Source organism: Camelus bactrianus, chromosome 18 (genome assembly GCF_048773025.1).
Source record: "Camelus bactrianus isolate YW-2024 breed Bactrian camel chromosome 18, ASM4877302v1, whole genome shotgun sequence".
NCBI lineage: Eukaryota > Metazoa > Chordata > Mammalia > Artiodactyla > Camelidae > Camelus > Camelus bactrianus.
Genome location: NC_133556.1, coordinates 9,191,951 through 9,213,603, shown reverse-complemented (window position 1 = coordinate 9,213,603; position 21,653 = coordinate 9,191,951). Strand labels below are relative to the sequence as shown.

Below are 21,653 nucleotides of genomic sequence, written 5' to 3'. Positions count from 1 at the left end.
TTCATAAATCTTAAAATATTTGCAGGCAGGACTTAGGTTTTCTTCTAAGATACCCTAAGCTTTATCCTAAGAATGGCTCTGACACACCCCTGTGACTTAGCGGACTGGTGAAGCCACTTAACAGTGAGTCCAAGGAACACGGTCAGTGTATTTTGCACTGTGTCCCCAGAAGGACTCTGGTTTTGCAGAATAAGTTTGAAGAGCACAGAGTAAATTGTCTTTAATTCCTAAGATGAACCCACACGGGAAAGAAATACTGTTATTTTACCCCTTCCCAAAGGAAAGGGAAAAACTCAGGGCCCGTTCCTTTCAGTTAATGACCCTTGTACTCCTTTGTCTTTTTTTTTTTTTTTTGTTCTTTTGTTCTTTTTTACTGTGGGACTTTCAGAGCCTTCAACCTGCCAATATGTGTTACAAGGAGCACATATAGTGAACGGTGGGGAGGGTCTTCCTCTGCAGTGACTGTCACTTTCAGACTGGGTTGCAAATAACACTTCTATAATTCCCTTTGAACTACCAATATTTCCTCGTATGTTGAATTATAGTTCTTTATCAATAGATTCGTTCCAGAGATGATCACATTATTTTATCCTGTTCATCACAAATACCCTGTTCTTTGTTTTTTTTTTTTTAATTAAAAGATCTTGTTTTCAAAAAAAAAAAAACCTTGCTGTATGTCTGTTCCTTCTTCCCCCTCTGTCCTCTCAGCACCAGAAGCATGGATGTTAAGGAAACGTAGAGATGCTTGGACACTGACTGTGTGCTGATCACTCGTTTACAGGCACTGCCGAGGAGCTGCACCAGGTGAAACCCCCGCACCCCGCCAACGGGACGCAGATCGATTCAGGGGAGACAGAAATACTCAGAAAAGCAGTGGAGGACTATTTCTGCTTTTGTTACGGTAAAGCTCGCTTTAAGCATTAATTCTCTCAATAGTTCACTACAGAAGACAGCATTAGAGATCCTGTTATCAGTGTGACTATTCAGAACGTCGCTTACACTGGAAAATCCACATTCTCATCAAGCAAAGAGCCAGTTAAGTACCAGGTCAAGTCTTCTTACAGAAGACACCTTGGTCTAGCAACACCTCCAGATTCATCAGCTTCAGCCTTTGCAGACCCCGCCCCCCTCCTACGGCCACACAGTTATTAAGCTGTTCATTGCTGACTCAGCTGCCAGCCTCACCCTCGCTGGTCTCCCCTCCTAACCACGTCTCCCCACGGGCATGGAGACAGGGGTGGTTTTTAATGCCTACATAGTGCTTTAAGGAGCGAGGGAACAAGCAGCTCTGCAGGTGTTGTACTTGTGATCTAAGCCCTATAGCATCTCAGGGCCTGAGCATCATTCCTAGACAGCTGCTCCCATCTGTGTGACCTGCAGGTCCCTGTGAGCATTTGACTTTCGGGATCCCCAGCACAGGGGTTCTTGGGGCCTCAGGCTACACTTCCCTATGAGAAATGGGGCTCCAGCACCTCAGGGCGGGCCAGCCAGTGCAGAGACAGCGACACGGCCACAGGTGTCACATGAGGCCATGTGGACTCACCTTTCTACAGCCAAGGTAGTCTGACCTGTGCAGTGTGACACAGGGATGGTCAGGCTTTGGGCAGGGCTCTCATCCTCTGTTGGCAGCAGCTTGAGTAACCTCGGGGTGCTCCCTGCAGCCCTGGGTACTCCAAGGTGAGCACCCCAAATTGTACAACCTCCAAGAAAATGGAGAAAAAGACCTATTATTTTCTCTTATGGAAAATTTTAAAGTAAAATATTATACATTTTTTTCTTCTTCTTTTGGACCTTTGGTTGGCAATTTTATTAACTGGAGATATAGAGGAATAAGACACTTTACGCTTTCAGTGTTGCTTCAGAGCCAAATGTCACCACCTGTGTTTATGACACTAAGTGAAACTGACTGGCAGGGTTTTTCGCTCATACCACTTGAAGCCATCCTGCCTCCTCTTCTAGGTAAGGCCTTGGGGTCGACAGCAATGGTGCCTGTTCCGTACGAGAAGATGCTGAGCGACCAGGCGGCTGTGGGAGTTCAGGGACTCCCGGAAGGGGTCCCCTTTCAACACCCTGAGAACTATGATCTTGCAACCCTGAAGTGGATTTTGGAGAACAAAGCGGGGATTTCATTCATCATCCACAGGTGACAGGCTAGACCCACTCCTAACGGTTCATTTGAAGATACACTGACAGCTTAATTTCAGTTAGTTTGTTAATTCTGTCCCGTTACATTTAGAAATTGGTTGTTCAGATGTTTAATCTGTCTCTCTTGTGTGTTCATGCTGGGTAACAGTATTGCTTTTCTTGCAGACCGTTCCTAGGTCCAGCAAGTCAGCTAGGTAAGTGACATCTTCTCACTCTCGGTGTCTGCCCTTAGATGCTAAACCAGTTCTGCTTTTCTTAGTTAAAATGCAAGTGCGGCACATTCTAAAGCTGGTATATTCTTTGCCGTTCCCACACTGAGGAGGCCACCTCTGACATCCCAGGGCAGGGGGTGGTGGTGATCTTTGCAGGGATGCATCTCAGGGAAACACACACACCCAGCCTGAGAGCCAAGATGCGCCCCTCCTCCCAGCTCGCGTGCCGGCGAGCTTCTGTGTCCAGACCACAGAGGGCAGGAGGCCTACCTTTCCCACGGGCCCAGGAGTGTGAAGATGAAGACACTGGGGTCACTGCCTGGTCTTCGACCACCAGCCACAGGCCAGTGTTGTTTGGTCCAGGTGTGGGTCTGGGCTGTGTGACTGTTCCTGTGCTTCTGAGACGCATGGTCTGGGAGAAGGAATGAGACTGTTCAGCAGAGAACCAGGGGCAACCTGTGGAGGAAATCCCCGAGGGCCCTTGGTAAGGGGTTAGACTTGTGTGATAGGAAGAGCTTCCTGGAGGAGCTGGTCCCCAAGGAAAGCAGGGTCTCAACAGCTTGGTTCCCCCGGGAAGCCCATAATCTCCTTATGATGCTGAAGGGACCAAAAAAACAATTTTACCAGAAGTGTTTAGAGATCCATCTATGGCCACTTCTTACTTTCTCAGATTATTATTCTGGAATGTAATTGGAAACCCTGGGCCGTAGCTGTTCGTGAGAGACCAGGTCTAGAGACGGTGTCATGCTGAGACTACACAGCTACAGACACGAAGTGGCCGGGGCAGGGGAGGTGGTGTCTTACCGTCCACAAGGCCCACCGCGGGATCCAGGGGACATTGAGACACTCTCCTGCGCATGGACTGCTCACGGAGCAAGTCTGTTTCTGGAGCAGCTGTGAGTTCCTGGAGTCCCCTAGCTCACGTTAAAAGCGGACTTGAGGACATTACAGAATGGTAATAGCCGCTGACACTCTGTGACAGGCCTGTTCTAAGCACTTTGCATTTCTTAGTTAATCCTCACCCAACCGCCATTTCCAGACAAGGAAACTGAGGCACAGGGAGGCCTAGTAACCTGCCGGAGGTCGTTCCGGCCCCTGTCTCCTCCCCGGCCCCCCATTCTGCCCACACAGATGGCCCAGGCCCCGGGTCTCTCCTCCGCTGCTATCCCTTGATGACCTAGAGCCGGGAGTCCCATGCTATTTGCTTTCCCGCCTTTGGACATTTGTCATGTTTCAAGATGTGGGAAGGGGCTAGCACGTGTCTTTTTACTCCTGCACAGGTGGACCTGGGGTGGTAACCGATGCTGAGAGATCAGTGACATCACCGAGTGAAAGGTAAGGGATCAATAAAAAAATTAAGTCTACATCTAACCCCAGCGTGTTAGTTTTTAGACTACGGAATGTCTTCCTTATTTTGTGACACATTCTTTTTTTTTTTTAATGGTGGTACTGGGGATTGAACCCAGGACCTCATGCAAGCTAAGCATGTGCTTTACCAATGAGCCATGTCCCTCCCCACCGTTACACATTCTTTACGCAAAAGGCTGTTTGGGATTATGAGACTATATTACACGGACACCTTTAATTTTGTAACAAGTTGTTAAGAAAGGTGATGTTAAAGTTGAGGTAGCTGTGCGTTCAGTTTGACGGGGGAGGGGAGCTATGCCTGCCTGGAGATCCGAGTGACTGGAGTCAGTGTGTCCAGATGCCTGTGGGCAGTTCTCACCCTGCCTTTCTCCTTTCAGTTCTGCCCCCGTCAGTGTGAAGACTGAACCCATGGAAGACTCTGGTAAGTACACTGCTGCTTGCAGAATCAAGTGTTTAGCAGTTCCAGGTCCATTATTTGACTCCTTTCTTTTGTTTTATTTAAAAAATGAAACTTTCAGTAAACTAGGAATAGAAGGGAACTTCACCTTGATTTAAGAAAAAAAATCTACAAAAAACCTACAGCTAACATCATACTTAATGGTGAGAAGCTAGAGTCTTTCCCACTAAGATCAGGAACAAGGCAAGGATGTTCCCTCTCACCACTCCCTTTCAACATTGTACTAGAAGTCCTAGCTAATGAAACAAGGCAAGAAAAGGAAACAGAAGGTATACAGATTGGGAATGATGAAATAAAACTCTTTGTTCATGGACGACATGATGGTCCAGGTAGAAAATCCTCCCCCGAAAAAAATGGGGACTAGGGCAGCAACTAACCTCAACTGGGGTCATATTTTACTCAAATATCTAGAAGAACCTTCTAGCTCAGTAAACACTAGATACAAAGTGTTATTTAGATATAATTAAAATATTTTGTTTACAGATATAGGAATTAGAACCTGACTGTGAAATGAATAAAAAGTCTCGAGGACCCATTTGGCATGATGATTTACTTTACACATAGAGCAGTGTTTTCATTTTTGGCCATCTTATTTTGCTGCCTTCTTGCACCCTGTCATTTCTAAATTCTCTGCGATAGATGTGCGTCACTATGACAGCATATGTTGGAAAAAATTCCCTCTTTGATGGATGAAGAGTAGTTGACCCCCTTCCCTGCCTCTCCTCACTCCTCAAATTAAAAATTAAAAAAAAAAAGGAAAAATGGCATTTGTTAGAGGGAAAATGTTAAAAATGCAAACCTTTTTAAAAACTCAAATATTGAACCAAGGGATGGGGAAATACTGAAAGTATTAAACGTGGAAAGGTTACAAAACCTAAAATAAGCAAGTACCGTAGTAAAACGAAAACTGAAACCTCGAAAAGATAGAAGTGAACACAAGCGGGCTATAAGAGGGTAAAATGAGAATTAAATAACGCTTAGAAAAGCAACCTAGAAATAGGAAAAAGTTCAGAATGTGAAGTTAAAATTAAATCTAAGATAATTCAAAAGAAAAGCAAGACTTAATATTAAGAAAAGTTGTAGAGAAAGGAGTAAAGAGAGACTGGACCTCCGTGAAGTGGGGGTCAGAGCAGCTGTCGGGATGCGGTTTATGGTCCCCTGCCTCCAGCCCCTCCGGGCACAAGTGGCCCAGCCTCCTCTGTAGCCCCTGGCTCCTCCCTTGTCATACCCCAGGGTCCCTCCGCCACAACTGTGGGCGCCCGTCCCTCCAGTCCACGTGTAAACACGTGCTGGGTAGACACCCCACCTTAAATGTCAGAATCTGAAAAATAAGAGTGCTTGTCCATTTTAGTTGTTCTAGGTAAAACCAACCCAAATCAATGAAAAGAAAGGAGCTGAGTATTTCAGCTGTGGGGTCGTTTTTAGGGGGTGGGGGTGATTAGGTTTACGTATTTTATTTTTAAATGGAGGTACTGGGAACTGAAGCAAGGACCGTGTGCATGCTAAGCACGCACTCACCACTGAGCTACAGCCTCCCCGCCAGCTGTGGGGTCTCCATCCCACTTCCACGTGTGACGTGCCTCGCACGCTTGCCCCGTTCCTCTTCGCCTTGGACGCGTTTCCAAGCTCAGATACGTTCTGCCTGGGTCTCGGATGGTCAGAGAGAACTTAAAACCCCCAAGGCACAATCTCCTCTCCGAAATGGGGAAGACAAGTGGGGTGGGAGTGAGGGGCTTTCAGCTCTCCCCAGGGGCCCTCCCCAGGGGCCTCATCTCGTCATTCTCCTTTGTCATCAGCTGTCGGGTGGGTGAGTGTTTCCCACCTGCCTTGAAGCAGGCCTTCTTTGCTGAGGCCTCTCTTTGGAGATGTGGTTCCCTTTAAACAAAAATATGCTCCCTGATAAGATGACTTCCTACTGTGGGTTTCACGACACGAATCGCTTGCAGCTGCCCACAGGCTTCCAGCGGCCCTATTTCTTGTGATGTTTGTGTAGCAGTTGCTACACAAAGAAGTGTTTAAATGGTTTGGATTTTTTAATTCCCCCGTGCCCTCTGTCTTATTTTGAGGAAAGGCTGAAACGAATCTGTTTTCGTTAGCATTTCAGACACGTTCTGCATTCTGCCCTGTCAAATCTGCTTCAGCCGCCTGCATTAAAACGGAATTTTCTTTGACAGCCCAGCTGTCACGTTGTTCCAGTGTTTCTGTTAGGAGAGTCATTAGTGCCTTATCGACTTGGAACTCATGCTTTGAAGTTTTACTGTTACATTACAAAGGTTATACACGTTTAAAATAAAAATTCAGACTAGTAGTAAGTGAAATTCCTCTTCACCCTTTCACCCTCAAAACTCCATCTCTCTTCAATCTCCCTACACCTCAAATTCCATCCTCATTTTAAGAAAAACAGGTCTTAGCAATTTGTGAAAATTCTTTCGGATCACTTACCAACACGTTAGCTTTTTTTTTAGCGCACAAGTAGACCTCCGTTTGTGAACTTGCATTTAATCTTCCCGTCCGGTTACCTTTCTGTCCCATTTCTGAGCAATTTCCTCAGCTTAGTCTTCATTTCACTGATGTGGCCATCAGCTGTGTCCATTCTGCTGCTCCGTTTTTAGCAGACTTTTCTTCTTGATAGTCACGTTCTTTGCTCTCCAGTCTCACTATCCCTATGCCAACAGGGCTGTTAAGGGTTTTCAGAAGACCCCCCCCCCAGAACTTGTAAATTAATGCTGAACAGTGAATCCCAAGCTGTGTCACAGTTTCTGCTTTTACCGCTATTAACATTCACAGTTAAGTTATATGTGTACTTCGGTATCAGTTATCTATTGCTGTACAAAAAAAAGCACCCCAGAACTTAGTTGCTTCTAACAAGGATTTAGTCTTTCTTAACAGTTCTGTGTGTTGGCCAGGCTGTCCATCTGGACTGGACTGGACTGGCCTCGCCGCTGGGGCTGAGGCCTCAGCTGGGAGAGCTGAGCCTCCCTCTTCTCGTGGTCTCATTCCTCCACTAGGCCCACCCAGGCACGTTCACACCGCAACTCTTGTTCCAAAAACAGTGGGCACTGACCCACACGCTCTTTTCAAGCCTCTGCTTGCATCCCATTGGCCAAAGCAAGTCACATGGCCAAGCCCAGCTTTTAAAAGGTAGAGAAGTAGACTCCACTGCTAGAAAATAGGGGAGAGAAAGTCGTATTGCAAACAGGTGTGCGTCCTGAGACGCGAGACATTTGTGGCTAATTTTTGCAATCTCCCACACCTCTCCCTGATAAAGCCTTTTGACTTTATTAATGTAGTTTCCCCAGGTTTTGAAATCTATTTCATTGTAGTAGGTAAATTAAGATTATCTATGCCAATTCAGGTCCCATTACAGAAGAGTATGTATAGTATTTCTCATAAATGCACGTGTATATTCAGTCATCTTGAAAAGGAAAATTTCCCCAAACTGAGAACTAGACCTCTTTTTCCTTCCCTTCCTCCCTCCTTCCACCTCTCCCTCCTTCCTTCTGTGTTGATTTCATATTATTTTATCTGTGTATTTTTATATGGATAACCCATTTGTTTGTAGTGTATGAGCTACACGTTCTTTTGCTGATTGCAATGTTGCTGTGTGAGTCAAAACAGGACCTGGGAGATATACTAGCCGGTCACAGTCGTCTGTTGGTGAGTTTGGCCTAACACCTGACTGTATCATTTCCATTGCATTCAAAGGCATTTCACTGAAAGCACCAACTGTGTCGGTCAAGAAAGAATCAGAAGATCCTAATTACTATCAATATAATATGCAAGGTAATACTATTTTATAAAAATTTTCTTCTCCACAAGTTACCCTCTGTGATAGAAAATTTTAAGTAGCACTCGTCTGAAGACCAGGAAAAGAGTAATAATGATCCATGTACATTTACCCAGGATCTAGCACACTGCCTTAGGGTCAACGGTTTTACGGTCAGAAAATAAATTGTGTTTAGCCTGAATCCATGTACTCCTAGGCATATGTGGAAACTATAAAGTTATTTCAGGCTGCATTTTACTTGAGTTTGCCTATTAAATATTATCTTGGGTATTCTAAAATATTCCCCCCTTACTCCTCTCCTGCCCAGTCTGCCCCCTAACTTGCTGAGAAAATATTAAAAGTTAAAAGAGATGGAAGTAAGAGCTGAGAAATTCCAGTGCCTGTTCATAATAGTAGTTGCTTGATTGACATTATACACAATCCATGGGGAGCAGAAGACACTTGTTACCAAATACACACGCACTTTCCACACGTGGGTGGTCTGTGCAGTTGGGTCCTCTCCCCAAAGACCAGAGTCCCGCTGGACCGCAGCGTGGCAGCAGCTTGACAACACAGGATGCCGTGCAGCTGTGATGCTGCACGGCATTCCTTTCTCCGCTGTGGGTGGAGGCAGGACACCTTGCAATTAAGTCCTCAAACATTACCGTCAGGTTGGAAAGGTTTCCTACAGTCTTAACTTTGGAATTTTCTTGCAGCATTATGTAGCTCTTTAAGTTTTATTTTAAAAAATCTTTCTCAAGAAATCTAAAAAGCAGAGACCAATGCAAGTTCTATTGTCATTGCTCTGTCCTGGGCCAGCCTTCCATCAGCCTGGACTGGGTCTTGTGACAAATCTTCCTCCCAGGCAGACTGTCCCTTTTCAATCCATTGCACACACCCCACCCCACCCCAATCACTGATTCTCTGAAAACGGACCTGTCACCTCTCTCCCCTGCTCACACTCTGTCTGTGGCTGGCTCTTGTCACCTGTAGAGTCCCGGTTTCCTTCCACATTCCTACTGCTCTCTCTGGCCTCTCCTCCTGTTTCATCTGCCTCCCCCACCATCACCCTCCCTCAGTTCATACACACTGCTCGGTCTGTGATTCCTTGAATGTGTCCTGAACCCTCCTTCCACAGGGCTTTTGTATAAGCTGATGCCTCCCTGTGAGTCCCTACCCTGCAGACTTCTTGTGAGTTCCACCCCTTCTCCTGCGTGCAGTTGGAATCTCAACTCCTGCAGGGAGCCTCCAGCATTTAGTGTGACCTGCTGTGTTCTCTTCATGCTTTGCTGAGAACTCTCTCCCTCAGCCAGTGGCCACTCCTGGCGGGAAACACAGCATCTTCCTCCAGCCCTGGAGCTTTCTACACACCAGGCACTCCCATGTGCCTGAATTGAGTGTGACTCTCACAAAGAATCAGTGTAACATCTGTTTCTAAATTACTACTGTTTTGAACAAAGTACTTATAATTAAATTATATCTCGACTCCCAAGAATATATTTTTAAACATAAATGACCTTGGAGTTGATCAAGTTGTGTACAGAGATAGGATACTTACAGATTCTGCTCCCAAAGATATGAGAGAAGTAAATAAATTAGATGTACTTGCAATCATTCTATTTTAATTTTTCAGAAGTACATTACTTGAAGAAAAATATTTACATTAAATCTATAACCTATCATCTTTCTCCTGCTTGGCTTGGAGAGCACAGAACTATTCAAGAGATCTTTGTAGAACAGCTTCCTTCTTGATGCCAAAAAGTTTCAAATTGCCTGACATCATGGACTATGTTCCACAGCACTGAGTGTTTTTGTAACCATCTAGGTTAAATACTCACATGCTGAAGTATTGATGTCTTTCTGTATCAAGTAAGGGAGCTACTTTTAAATCCAAAAAGGCAATAAACATGACCTGTTCAAAATGGTTCCTGGCCCACGGGAACTCCCCAGTGAAGTCAGTCGTGGCTCCACCAGTGCTCAGAAGCTCATGCAAGGTTTACGTGAAAATCTGATTCCCCACCCCATCTCTATCAGGACCTCATGATCCGTCTGCAACACAGATCTCTTGGAAGACCCCCGACACACATTTACACATACACACATCACATCCTGGCCCACATGAAGCCCACGGAAATCCCACAGGTCTTTTATACATACAGGGTCCCCATCTCCACAGCCCCTGGAAATGAAGAACGCACACTACAAGCTTTGCTGAGATGTGTTGCATCCAGGCTGCGCTGACACTGATGGCTGTATGAGTACCAGTACCATTCTGTTTTCTCCTCTGCTGACACTGCACGATCTGGGGGAGACGCCTTTCAGGCAGAAGGGAAATGGTTGCAAAAGCCCAAGTTCGAGGAATTATCTTGGCTTTTCTCGCATCACACCACTCCTGCTTCCTCTCCCCACATTTAAATGCCCCTTACATTGCTTACACTGAGCCCAGCTGGGTAATGCGGGATACACCTCTCTGAAGGTTAGCTGATGAGAACACTTAATCCCATCTGCAACCTGACTGCCCCTTGCCACGTAGCATAATATAGCCGCAGGTTTTGGATATCTTTGAGGGGGGAGCATCTGCCTACCACGAATACTCAACAGTTGTGCACCAACAAATTAAGTAACCTAGATGAAATGGACAAACTACTGAAACCGACTAAAGATAAAACACAGAATTTGAACAGTCATATAACAAGAGTTTTAATTAGTACTCAAAAAAGTCCTACAAACAAAAGCCCAGGACCAGACGACTTCCCTGGTGAATTCTACTAAGTATTTAAGGAAGGATTCACCCCAGTCCTTCACAAACTCTTACAAAAAGATAAAGAGGCAGGAATATTTGTCAACTCATCCTGTTAGGCCAGTTTTACCCTGATACCAAAGCCAGACAAAAACAACACGAGAGAACTACGGACCAGTATCCCTTATTAATAGACACGCAAAAATCCTCCATAAAATACTAGCAAATGCATCCAGGAACACATAAAAAGGAGTCTACATCATGACTGTTGGGCTGCATCCCGCAGGCCTGCAAGCCTTGTAGTTGCCCAGCCTCGAGACTGAAGAGAGAGCCTGGACATAGCGACAGAGACATCATTGGCTTATTGGACAAGGAGACCTTACACATCTGAAGCAAGGTCCTGGAGCAACACCCAACCGTGTGCGGCAGACGGCAAACAGGACGCGGCAGCAGTCCTCCCTCCTCAGGGAATAAGAGGCTACCATTTATAGGAGGAGTTGACGTCAGATTGGCTTATCAGTCACCAGGGAAACCAGCAGCTTGAGCAGGAGGCAAGCACGTGCCCTATGGTGATGTGAGTAACGCAGGGCGGCGTAAAGCAGAGGGTGTGCAGAGAGCAAGAGAACAACCATCTTGAATGGCCTGACCATACGAAGACCAAGTGGGATTTATCCTAGGAACCCAAGATTAGCTCAACATACAGAACTCAGTCAATGGAATAACAATGTAATAGTATAAAGGGCAAAACCCACATGGATGTAGGAAGAGGGCATTTGGCAAATTCCAGCACCCTTTCATGATAAGACAACACTCGACAAGCTAGGGACTGAAGGGAACTTTCTCAACATAATTCAGAGTATCTCAAAAAACCTATAGCTCGTGTCACACTTAATGATGACAGACTGAAAGCTTTCCCCTTAAGACTAGGAACAAGACAAGGATGTCTGTTCTTCCCACTTCTTCTCAATATTGTACTGGAGGTTCTAGGCAGGGCAATTAGGTAAGATTTTTTAAAGGTACCCAGATTGGAAGGAAGGTGTAAAGCTATTTCTATTTGCAGATGACATGCTCTCGTACGTAGAAAATCCCAAGGAATATACACGCACAAATTAGAAGTGAAAAATGAGTTTAGCAAGGCTGCAGGATACAAGATCAACATACAAAAGCCAACTGTATTTCTATATGTTAGCAATGAACAATCAAAAAAATCAAATTTAAAAAAATTCCATTTATCGTGGGATCAGAAAGAATGACATACTTAGGGATAACTTTAACCAAAGAAGTACAAGAGTTGTAAGCTGGAAACTACAAAACAGTGTTGAAAGAAATTAAAGAACTAAATAAATGGAAAGACATCCTGTGTTCATGGATTGGAAAACTTTCCTAAGATTTGTGTGAAAATGCAGGGGACCCTGAAATAGCCAAAACAATCTTGAAAAGAATAAAGTTGGAAGATGTGTACTTCATTGATTTCAAAACCTACTACAAAGCTTAATTATCAATATTCTGTGGTACTGGCATAAGGATAGACATATAAATCAACAGAATAGAATTGACAGTCCAGAAATAAACCAGTATTTTTATAGCAAGTTGATCTGCAATAAGGATGCCCAAGACAATTCAATGGGAGAAATAAGTCTTTTCAAAAAATGGTGCTGGGACAACTGGATATCCACCTACAAACAGATTGGTTTGGACCATAACCTCACACCCTATGAAAAAATGAACTCAAGATGAATCAAAGACCTAAGTATAAGAGAAATACTACAATTCTGTTAGAGGAAAGCATAGACGTAGATCTTTGCGACCTTGGATTAGACATGGTTCCTTACCTATGACACCTAAAGCACAAGCAGCCAAAGAAAATAACTTGAACTTCATCAAAATTAAAAACTCTTATACTTCAAAGAATATTATCAAAAAAGTGAAAAGACCACCAACAGAATGAGAGAAAACATTTGCAACTTATGTATCTGATAAAGATCTAGCATCAGAATCTTTAAGAACTCTCTCCACTCAACCATAAAAATACAAACTACTCAGTTTCACAATGGGCAAATGATGTGAGAAGGCATTTCTCCAAAAATTATATACAAGTGGCCGGTAGGCATATGAAAAGATGCTCAACATAGTTAATCACTAGAGAATTGCAAACCAAAATCATGAAATAGCACTTCACACCCACTAGGATGATCTTAATTAAAAAGGCAGACAGTAACAAGTGTCGGTGAAGATGTGGAGAAATTAGAATCCTCATACATTGCTGGTGGGAATGTAAAATGGTACTGCTGCTTTTCAGAATAGTTTGGCAGTTCCTCAAAATGTTGAAGAGTTAGCATATGACCCAGCAATGCCACTCTTAGATATGTATCCAACTCTGCTTGTATACTCAAGAGAAAACATAGGTCCGCACAAAAACCTGTACATTATGCCTAATTGCCAAATGGTGGAAACAACCCAGGTAGGTATAAGCTGATGAATGGATAAACGAAATGTGGTCTATCCATACAGTGGAATACTTTTCAGCCATTAAAAGGAATGAAGCACTGATACCTGCTACAGCATGGATGAACCTTGAAAATATGGTGCTAGAAGGTACATATTGTATGATTCCATTTATATGAAATGTCCAGAATAGGCAAATCCATAGAGGCAGAAAGTCCATTAGTGGTTACAGGGAAGAGAGTAGGGGATGACTCCCAGTGGGCACAGGGATTCTTTTGTGGGGGGATGAAAAAGCTCTGGAAATAGTGATGATGGTTATACAGCCTTGTGAACATGTGGAAAACCACTGAGCTGTACGCTTCAAAGGGTGAATTTCGTGGTACGTGAACTCTTTCTCCATTTTTAAAAAGCAGATCCAATGTAAGATTAACCTGTATAATCTGTATAAAATAAATTTTATCTTTAATTTTAACTTTTGACTTGAAAAGAGTGGTTATCAGATTGTTTTGAACATAATTGCTATCCATTCAATACATAGCCTTTTTTGCTGTCAAAACTCTAGACCAAAGTATTTTTGTTATAACTGTGGATAAATTTACCAGAGAGTCCTTGTCCTCTTGGTAAATTAACACATCATCTTGTCACTCATTTCCTTTTTTAAAAAAAATTATTGTGGCAGAATATACATACCATGAAATCTACCATTTTAACCATTTCTAAACGCACAGGTCAGCAGCATTAAGTACATTCACATCATGTGACCGTCACCACTGCCCATCTCCAGAACTTCTTCATTATCACAAACAGAAACTCTGTCCCCACTGTGCAACAACTCCCTATGATCCCTTCCTCTCAGCCCCTGGCAAACACCATTCCACTTTGTCTCTATGAATTTGCCTATTCTGGGTACCTCATTTAACTGGAATCATACAGTATTTATCCTTTTGTGACTTGCTTATTTCCCTCAGCATAATGTTGTCAAGGTGCATCCCTGTTGTAGCAGGTGTCAGAACTTCATTGCCACTCATTTATTTTTAATTTTGTCTTTTTCTTTGTTGGATGGCTATGAATCCGTATCTCTCAACCAAATCTGACGACGAAATTTGTGCTCCCAAAAGTAGGGTCTTCAAAAACTGATCCTTAAAAAAAAATTCCTCATTTGAAGTATTTCAAAGATACACTCCTCCACTTCCATTTTCCAGAACATGTCAATATTTTTAAGTTAATCTACATTGAATTATAGACGGTGATGTTTAGTTCTGCGTTTTTGAGGGTGGGTTTTGTTTGTTTGTTTTGACTTTTTGAAATGGAAGAGGAAGAAAAGAAATGCATTGGCCTACTGGTTGGTTGGTTTGTTTTTTTAATGTAAACTTGATCTTGCTTAGACTTGAACCTAACAAGAGGCAATTTGTTTTTAAATTATTCACTTCTTGTTCTGTTTGGTAAACTCATATAATGAGACACCATGGGTACATGTCTTGCTTTTATATTTAACTGATTTGATTTCTGTTGCATTGGTGGTTGCATGTTGTGCAGCCTGACCAGTTTGATGATGATGTTAACTTGGTTTTCTAGAAATGAACCAAAGGCGGCCTCTGTATACCGGCCGCTGGCTTGTTTATTTCTTTGCAGCGGGCTGAGACCTGTCAGCTCAGAAGCCTGCCAACATCAGACTGCAGGTGCCTGTGGATGTGGTTCTCTGAGAAGGACTCACCATCACCTAGGCAGGACTCTGGCTGCGAATGCAAAACCTGAATCTTATTTTGAGGAAACATCTGACAAATCCAAAATGAGGAACGTTCTATGGGGGGAAACAGATGTGGAAGGAGAATTTCAATTCTTAATAAGCGGCAGTGCCATTAAAAAAAACGAAGACATACTATGGAACTGCTCCACATTAAAGGAGACTAGAAAGAAGTGACAACTAAAGACAGCACCTGACCCCAAACTGGATCCCGTACTGAAAGAGAAAAGTATCTGGACATTTGGAACAAGATTGGAATATGAATGGTAGAATAGATAAAAGTCTTGTCTCAGATGTTAAATTCTGTGAGTTCATAACTATACTGTGATCCTATAAGAGAACACCCCTATTCTCAGGAGACAGTCATGGAAGTGTTTAGAAGTGAAGGTCCATGATATGTGTAACTTTCCCTCAAATGCTTCCCCCCAGAAAAGTATGTGGATCCACATCGATATCTCTAGATAGACAGATGGGGAGAGGGGGAGGGAGAGACAAAGATTACGAGCGAACAGGTACATCATGTTTCTTTGTACTGTTTTGTTTTTGCCACTTTTCTGTTAAGTTGAAAGCTATTTCCAAATATAAAGTTTTTTTTAAAGACATGTATGAGACAGTTGAGGAAATCTGAACAATGACTAGATATGAGGTGATGATAAAGAGTAATTGTTAGTTTGCGGGGGGTGATCACAAGACCAGGGTGATGCTATCGGAAGAGAGGTGTTACATCTTACTTGTATCCGTACATTGTGTCTGGGATTTACTTTAAACTACCGGCGGGGGTGGGGTAGGCACGGATAAGACAGGATGACTTGAGCTGAAGGCTGGCGCTGGGGGATGGCACGTGGCTCCATTATGACATCTCTCTGCTTTTCTATGTTTGAGAGTTTTCCAAAGCACCGATAAAATGGCAAAGAAAAAAAAATGTAAAGAAAGGATCGTTTGTGTGACTTCAAGGAGTCGAGGTATTTCATGTACATTCCTGTGCAGGTCGTGAATTATTTGCATTCTTTTAAATGATTTCTTTTTGTAAGCTTGTATTTCTGCCTTTTTTAATATATATCCTTTGCTTTCCTTTCAGAGAGCCATCATTCTTCTGCAAGCAATGAAGAAATAGAGATGGCGTTACCAATGGAAGGTTAGAAAAATGAGGCATTTTTTTCTCTTTCTTTTCTGTCTTTTTTTTTTTTTTCTTTTTCAGTTTACAGTATTTTGCAGAGAATACACTCTTTTAAACACACATGATGTTTGAAAATACAGAAGGAGACTTCCTGGCATGCATGCCTTTTTAGAGAACTGGCCAAGTCCTCGTCCTCAGATGTAATATTAAGAACTGTATCACTCTCTTACTCTTCTGCTTTGTAAGTGATTCTGCTTTAAGCACCTGGGTATAGAAGTTAACTGGTAAGAAAACTTGGCGCCGATGCCGTTTGTTGCTTTATTTTATTTTGTCTTCTTGATGAGCATGCTGAAATCTTTTGAGCAGAGTTGAATAGAACTTTAGGAAATTTCTTGAGTTAGAAGTCAAATTTGATAGCACTTCCCTCCTTTCGTATATAAATTCTGAGTATCACATTTAAGGCCGAAACTCTTAAAGTGGTTATATATTTTCAAGGTAAAATTAATAAAGGGGATTTCCTCTCCAAACATAGAGGCATGAATGTCTTTGTCAGTTTACAAGCAAATCGATCTTGTTTCAAGGAGTTGTGTATCTGTCTTAGTGACAAAATGATTTCTATTTTTCTCTAAGTCAAAGCATCCTCCATGGAGCTGATTTGCAGTCATTTTCAGCAGTTTCTCTGATTTAGGGAGAGTCTGGAATTTTTTTGTTGTAGAGGATGGCTCCAGCGGCCCCCTGAGCAATTTGTCAGAGTCTCTGACATAAAGCATTTTGGTAGATTTTGTCAGAGAACATACGGTGACAGAATCCAGTCTTAGAATTGTTCATTCCTTCATAAAATTAGTCATCTCGAACTTCATTGCTTTAAAACCAAGACAAGTTGGCTTTGTCACTATTTAACCTCTGCTTATTTTTCTAACTTACGTATTTTTATTAGAGTAAAAAAAGCACATGCAGTGCTCGCTTCGGCAGCACATACGTAGAATTTACCATCTTGACCGCTGTGAAGTGGGCATTTCAGTCGTGTCGAGTATGTTTCACATTGTTATGAAACAGATCTCAAGAACTTTTTCATCTTGCGAATATATCCCCATTAAACAGCTCCCCTGTTCTCCCTCCTGGCAAGCCCCATCCTACTTTCTGTCTCTATGGATTTGACTTCTTTAGGTACCTCACGTAAGTGGAATCATACGGTATTTGCCTTTCTGTGACTGGCTTATTTCACCGAGCACAACTCCCTCAGGGCTCATCCGTGTTGTACAGTGTCAGGAGTCTTCCATTTATATTTCCTGTTCTTCAGCTCAACCTCTGACCTTCTCTGGATGTGAGGGAGCACAGTTATTTCAGCTTCAACTTCAATCTGTTCCTCCCTTATGTCACGTTACTTTCCTTTGTTTCCTTTGCCTATTAAGATATTGTTTCATCATTTTTCTAATGGATGGATAGCGTTTAGAAAGAAGACCTCTGTGGGAGTCGGCGTTGAGAATCAGAAAGATTTCATTGGATGCTGGCACTTGAAATAGTTTATTTGTAAAGAGATTTTTTTTATTATCATGATCTGGTGGGAAGCCCATTTACAACAGAGCTGAATTCATCTGATTGTTTTTTAACTTTCAATTTTAAAATAATTATAGATTCACAAGAAGCTGCCAGAACAGTACAGAGCAATCCACTGTACTGTCACCCGTTTTTCTCCAAAGGTCCCATCTTATATAGCAATAGTACAATTTCAAAACAGCCAAATTAGTGCTGACTTCTGGTCTGTCTTCCTTTACTCACAATTAATGTAAGCTTTGACAGATCTTTCTAAAATGAGCCAGAGTTAGTTGAGATAAGCTAGCCTGGCTCTTGTCTCTAGGTAGAGCTTAATGCAAATGTCATAATTCTTGTGCATGGGAAAACTCAGTTGTCCGTCCTTGTGATAACAGACCGTGAATCACCTGGGGGCTGCTGGCAGGAGAAGGGGGGAGCTAGTAACCAAGGCAAATGGCATTTTTTTATCCTAGTACTTCCTGATGACAACGAGAAAACGCTATGACCACACGGATTCCATTAGCTCAAATAGAAGCATACTCTGTGTCCATTACTGTGGGTAATTTTGTATGATTTGATAATATCTAAAAGTTTCTTATTTCCCCTTATCCCTTGTAAGATGATCCTTTATTATCCTATTATGCCTTTTAAAATTAAAACTGCCTTTACGTTTATACCTCTGTGTTTATTAAGTATGAAATGTAGTTAAAATGCCAGGATGAGCGGCTTTTTGGGTAAAGGAGCAGTAAAATGTTGGAACCTGAGAATACATAATAATGAATGTCATTTTAGACATTTTTTTTTCAAGATTCTGCTCAACTTGTCCCTTCAGAAACGAGTGAGGACCCTGAAGCCGAGGTGAAAATTGAAGGTCAGTAGCCAAAAGCCTCGTCACATTCACGCTGCCAAGTAGAGTTTTAATTTTTTCTCAAAGGATTACTGCAGGGAAAAGATTGAAATCGATGTGTGTATACGGATGACCAGAGCAGCCCGTGTTCCCATCAAGTACCCAGCGCCCTGGGCTTTTTAGAGAGCAGAGTTGGACCATGCACATTAGTCCTGGCCGGGGCGGGGCTGGACTGTGCTGGGTCTAGTGAGGAAAGAATGAAGTGGGGGACGATGAGGGGGGGAGGGAAAATGATGAAAGGGTAGAGGGGGACGGGAGAGAGGGACTGGTTCACTCAGAAATGCATCCCTTCTCCTACTAGAATGGGACAAACAGAGGTCAGGAATAATCAGTGACCTCAGTTCAGGTGCAGATATCCAAAAGTGACGTTCAAAGTGTGATTTAGCCAAGGTTGATTTTTATAATACCCACCACGTAAGACTATTTTCTTTAAAATACTTACACACTGACAGGTCATCTCTGGGTTTTTGTTCATATGTTTGCTTGTTTTAAAAACCACATCCAAATAAAATGCAGAAAGTCAGCTATTAAAAATAAATAAATAAATATTTAAAAATCAAAATCACATCCAACAGTTATAAACATATTCTAAGATATTCTTTATAATTAAAGGGTTTTTTTTTTGGAAACGTTTTTTATTTTTCAGAGAATCAGAGTAAGACCATTTATCCTGGATTTTGTGGATTTTCAGCCCTTGTAGTTAAAAGAATGTGCCTGTTTTCTTTCCTTGTGATCTTCTTAGACGTCTGCTAAAAAATATTTTTCTCTCTGCTGTTGGAGTATGAGCTGATTCCAGAGCATCTTCCTAATATGAGAAGTTCTCTTATTTTATATATTTAATAATCTTATGAGGTCACAGATTCAATGTCATTAGGTATAAAATTCTACCTGAGCATTTAATCAAATCTCACTCACCTGAACAGGTGTGATTTAATTAGTAAAATCTGAATTAGGAGACAGTATCAGATAATTCCAATTCTATCATTTTTCAAAGCATGATTTTGAAAACATTTTTCAAAACATAAATCAAAAACATGATTTAACGAGAAGACAGTAGTATTTAGATAATCATGTATAAACTCTACAAATTATGCTTTTTAAATAAACATTTATCCCCTTGAAGTTGTATTTACTTTTTTTTCCCCTGGGTGAGTCCTTTTAATTTAGAGATAATATTACTTTGTTTGAAATATCACAGGGTCTGAATTGGCTTTTCCACGACTGGGAGAATTTTGAGATGGAATGAGTGTTCCATTTCCTGATTTGATACTTCTGTTGTATTTCACTTATTTGAATTCTAAAAATGCTTTCATCAAGTTGATCGTTTTAGGTGGAGGATAAACCTCTGTCATTATTTATAACAGAGAAAAAGTGGGTGCAGCGGAAGTGCCCAGCAGTTAGACGATGGGTCTTGATGCTCCAACTGGAAAAATGCGCAGAGTACGTTCAGTGAAAAACAAAACCATCTGGCTCAAGGGGAGGACCAAAAGAAATCGTATTTTACAGTAGGGTCTCAATTTTGTTTAGAAAAATTATTATACAGAAAGGAGAAAACATAGAAGAAAATACGAAAGAAGAAACCCTACCAGCAGTACGGGAATGATGCATGAGTGCACTTTTCCTCCTTTTCCCTTTCATCCTCTCCCTCGTTCTCCACAACAAGCATATGCTACTTATTATTAGGGGAAAAACTGGGGTATCGATAAGGTCTGTGTGAACGGACAGGCTTTTCTGGAAATTGTGTGCCTATGCTGTCAGGCTTCAGCACAGAGGAGATGCTTCCTGTCCAGGGATGGTCATCCTGACCCACAGCCAGGAGGGCACGTATCTTCAGATGGATTTTCCATTAGTGAGGACGGATTTGTGCTGATTGCATGTACCCGGTCAGTGGAGCCTGAGTAGATTTGTGGATAAAACGTGATATCTACCGGTTTCAAAGTACTATAAGGCTTCAACGTGGCGTCAGGTACCACGATTCTGAGCCATACAGGAAGATTTTTTTTTCCTTAAAATTCCACAAAAGGAAGGGCGAAGGTATAGCTCAGTGGTAGAGCATTTGCTTAGCATGCACAAGGTGTGGGTTCAATCCCCAGTACCTCCATTAAAAAAAATTAACAGATACACATTACTATATGTAAAATAGATAAACAACAAGGACCTACTGTATAGCACAGGGAACTAGATTCAGGATCTTGTAATGAGCCATCATGGAAAAGAAACTGAAAAGATATATATGTATGTATGTGTATGTATGACTGAAATCACTTTGCTGTACACCTGAAACCAGCATTGTGAATCAGTTACACTTCAGTACAAAATAAGAATTAAAAAGAGCTAAACATAGAGTTGCCATATGACCCAGCAATTCCACTCCTAGGTTTCTGTCCAAGAGAAATGAAAACACACAAAAAATGTGTGCACGTAAAAACTTGTATAATTGACCCTTGAACAACTGCTGGGGTTGAGGTGCGAAACCCACAAATAGACAATCCACATGTAACGTTACAGTCTGCCCTCCAGACCTGAGGTTCCACTTCCAGGGATTCCACCAACCACAGATCAGGTAGTATAGTATTTATTGAAAAAAATAAATCCACGTGTGAGTGGACCTGAGGGCAGTTCAAACCTGTGTTGTTCAAGGGTCAACTGTACAAACATTTATAGCAGCTCTTTTCATAATAGCTGAAAGGTAGGAAAAACCAAATGTTTATCAGCTGATGAATGTATAGACAAAACATGGTATAACCCTATGGTGGGGTACTATCCAGCCATAAGAACACAGTGAAATACTGATACACACAGGGATGAACCTTGAAGACATCATGCTAAGTGAAAAAGGATCACATGTTGTATGATTCCATTTAAATGAAATGTCCAGGTAGGCAAAGCTATAGAGTCAGAAAGCAGGTCCGTGGTTGCCCGGAGCTGGGGAGGCTTCGGTGGGAGGTTTAGGAAGTCACAGCCAGGGGGTATGGGATTTCTTTTGGGGATAATGAAACTGTTCCAAATCTGATTTTGGTGATGGACGCAGAACTCTGTAAATATTCTAAAAGTCATTAAATTGTACACTTGAAATGTGTGCACTGTATGGCATGTGGATCATATCTTAACAATACTTTTTAAAAAGTAAAAAAAAATTAAAAAAACCTAATTAAACCCCTTCCCCCCACCCAAAAAAAATTCCACACACACACACAAATCCTTTAAGTACTTAAAAAA

At 42.1% G+C, this 21,653-nt stretch overlaps 1 protein-coding gene across 6 annotated transcripts in view; it reads left to right on the top strand.

Moving 5' to 3' along the window:
* LOC105082743 (general transcription factor II-I repeat domain-containing protein 2) overlaps nucleotides 1-21,653 on the top strand; it is a 43,237-nt gene that overhangs the window by 13,858 nt on the left and 7,726 nt on the right. For 2 of the 6 annotated variants that reach the window (XM_074345961.1, XM_074345963.1), the window contains exons 4-11: nucleotides 782-901; nucleotides 1,960-2,143; nucleotides 2,311-2,339; nucleotides 3,638-3,692; nucleotides 4,103-4,146; nucleotides 7,888-7,965; nucleotides 15,956-16,012; nucleotides 18,336-18,398. In XM_074345961.1, the coding sequence (XP_074202062.1) occupies nucleotides 782-901; nucleotides 1,960-2,143; nucleotides 2,311-2,339; nucleotides 3,638-3,692; nucleotides 4,103-4,146; nucleotides 7,888-7,965; nucleotides 15,956-16,012; nucleotides 18,336-18,398 (630 nt within the window). Of the gene's footprint in view, nucleotides 1-781; nucleotides 902-1,959; nucleotides 2,144-2,310; nucleotides 2,340-3,637; nucleotides 3,693-4,102; nucleotides 4,147-7,887; nucleotides 7,966-15,955; nucleotides 16,013-18,000; nucleotides 18,204-18,335; nucleotides 18,399-19,080; nucleotides 21,642-21,653 lie in introns of those variants that run through there. The other 4 variants (XM_074345965.1, XM_074345964.1, XM_074345962.1 and 1 more) reach the window with 4 other exon arrangements.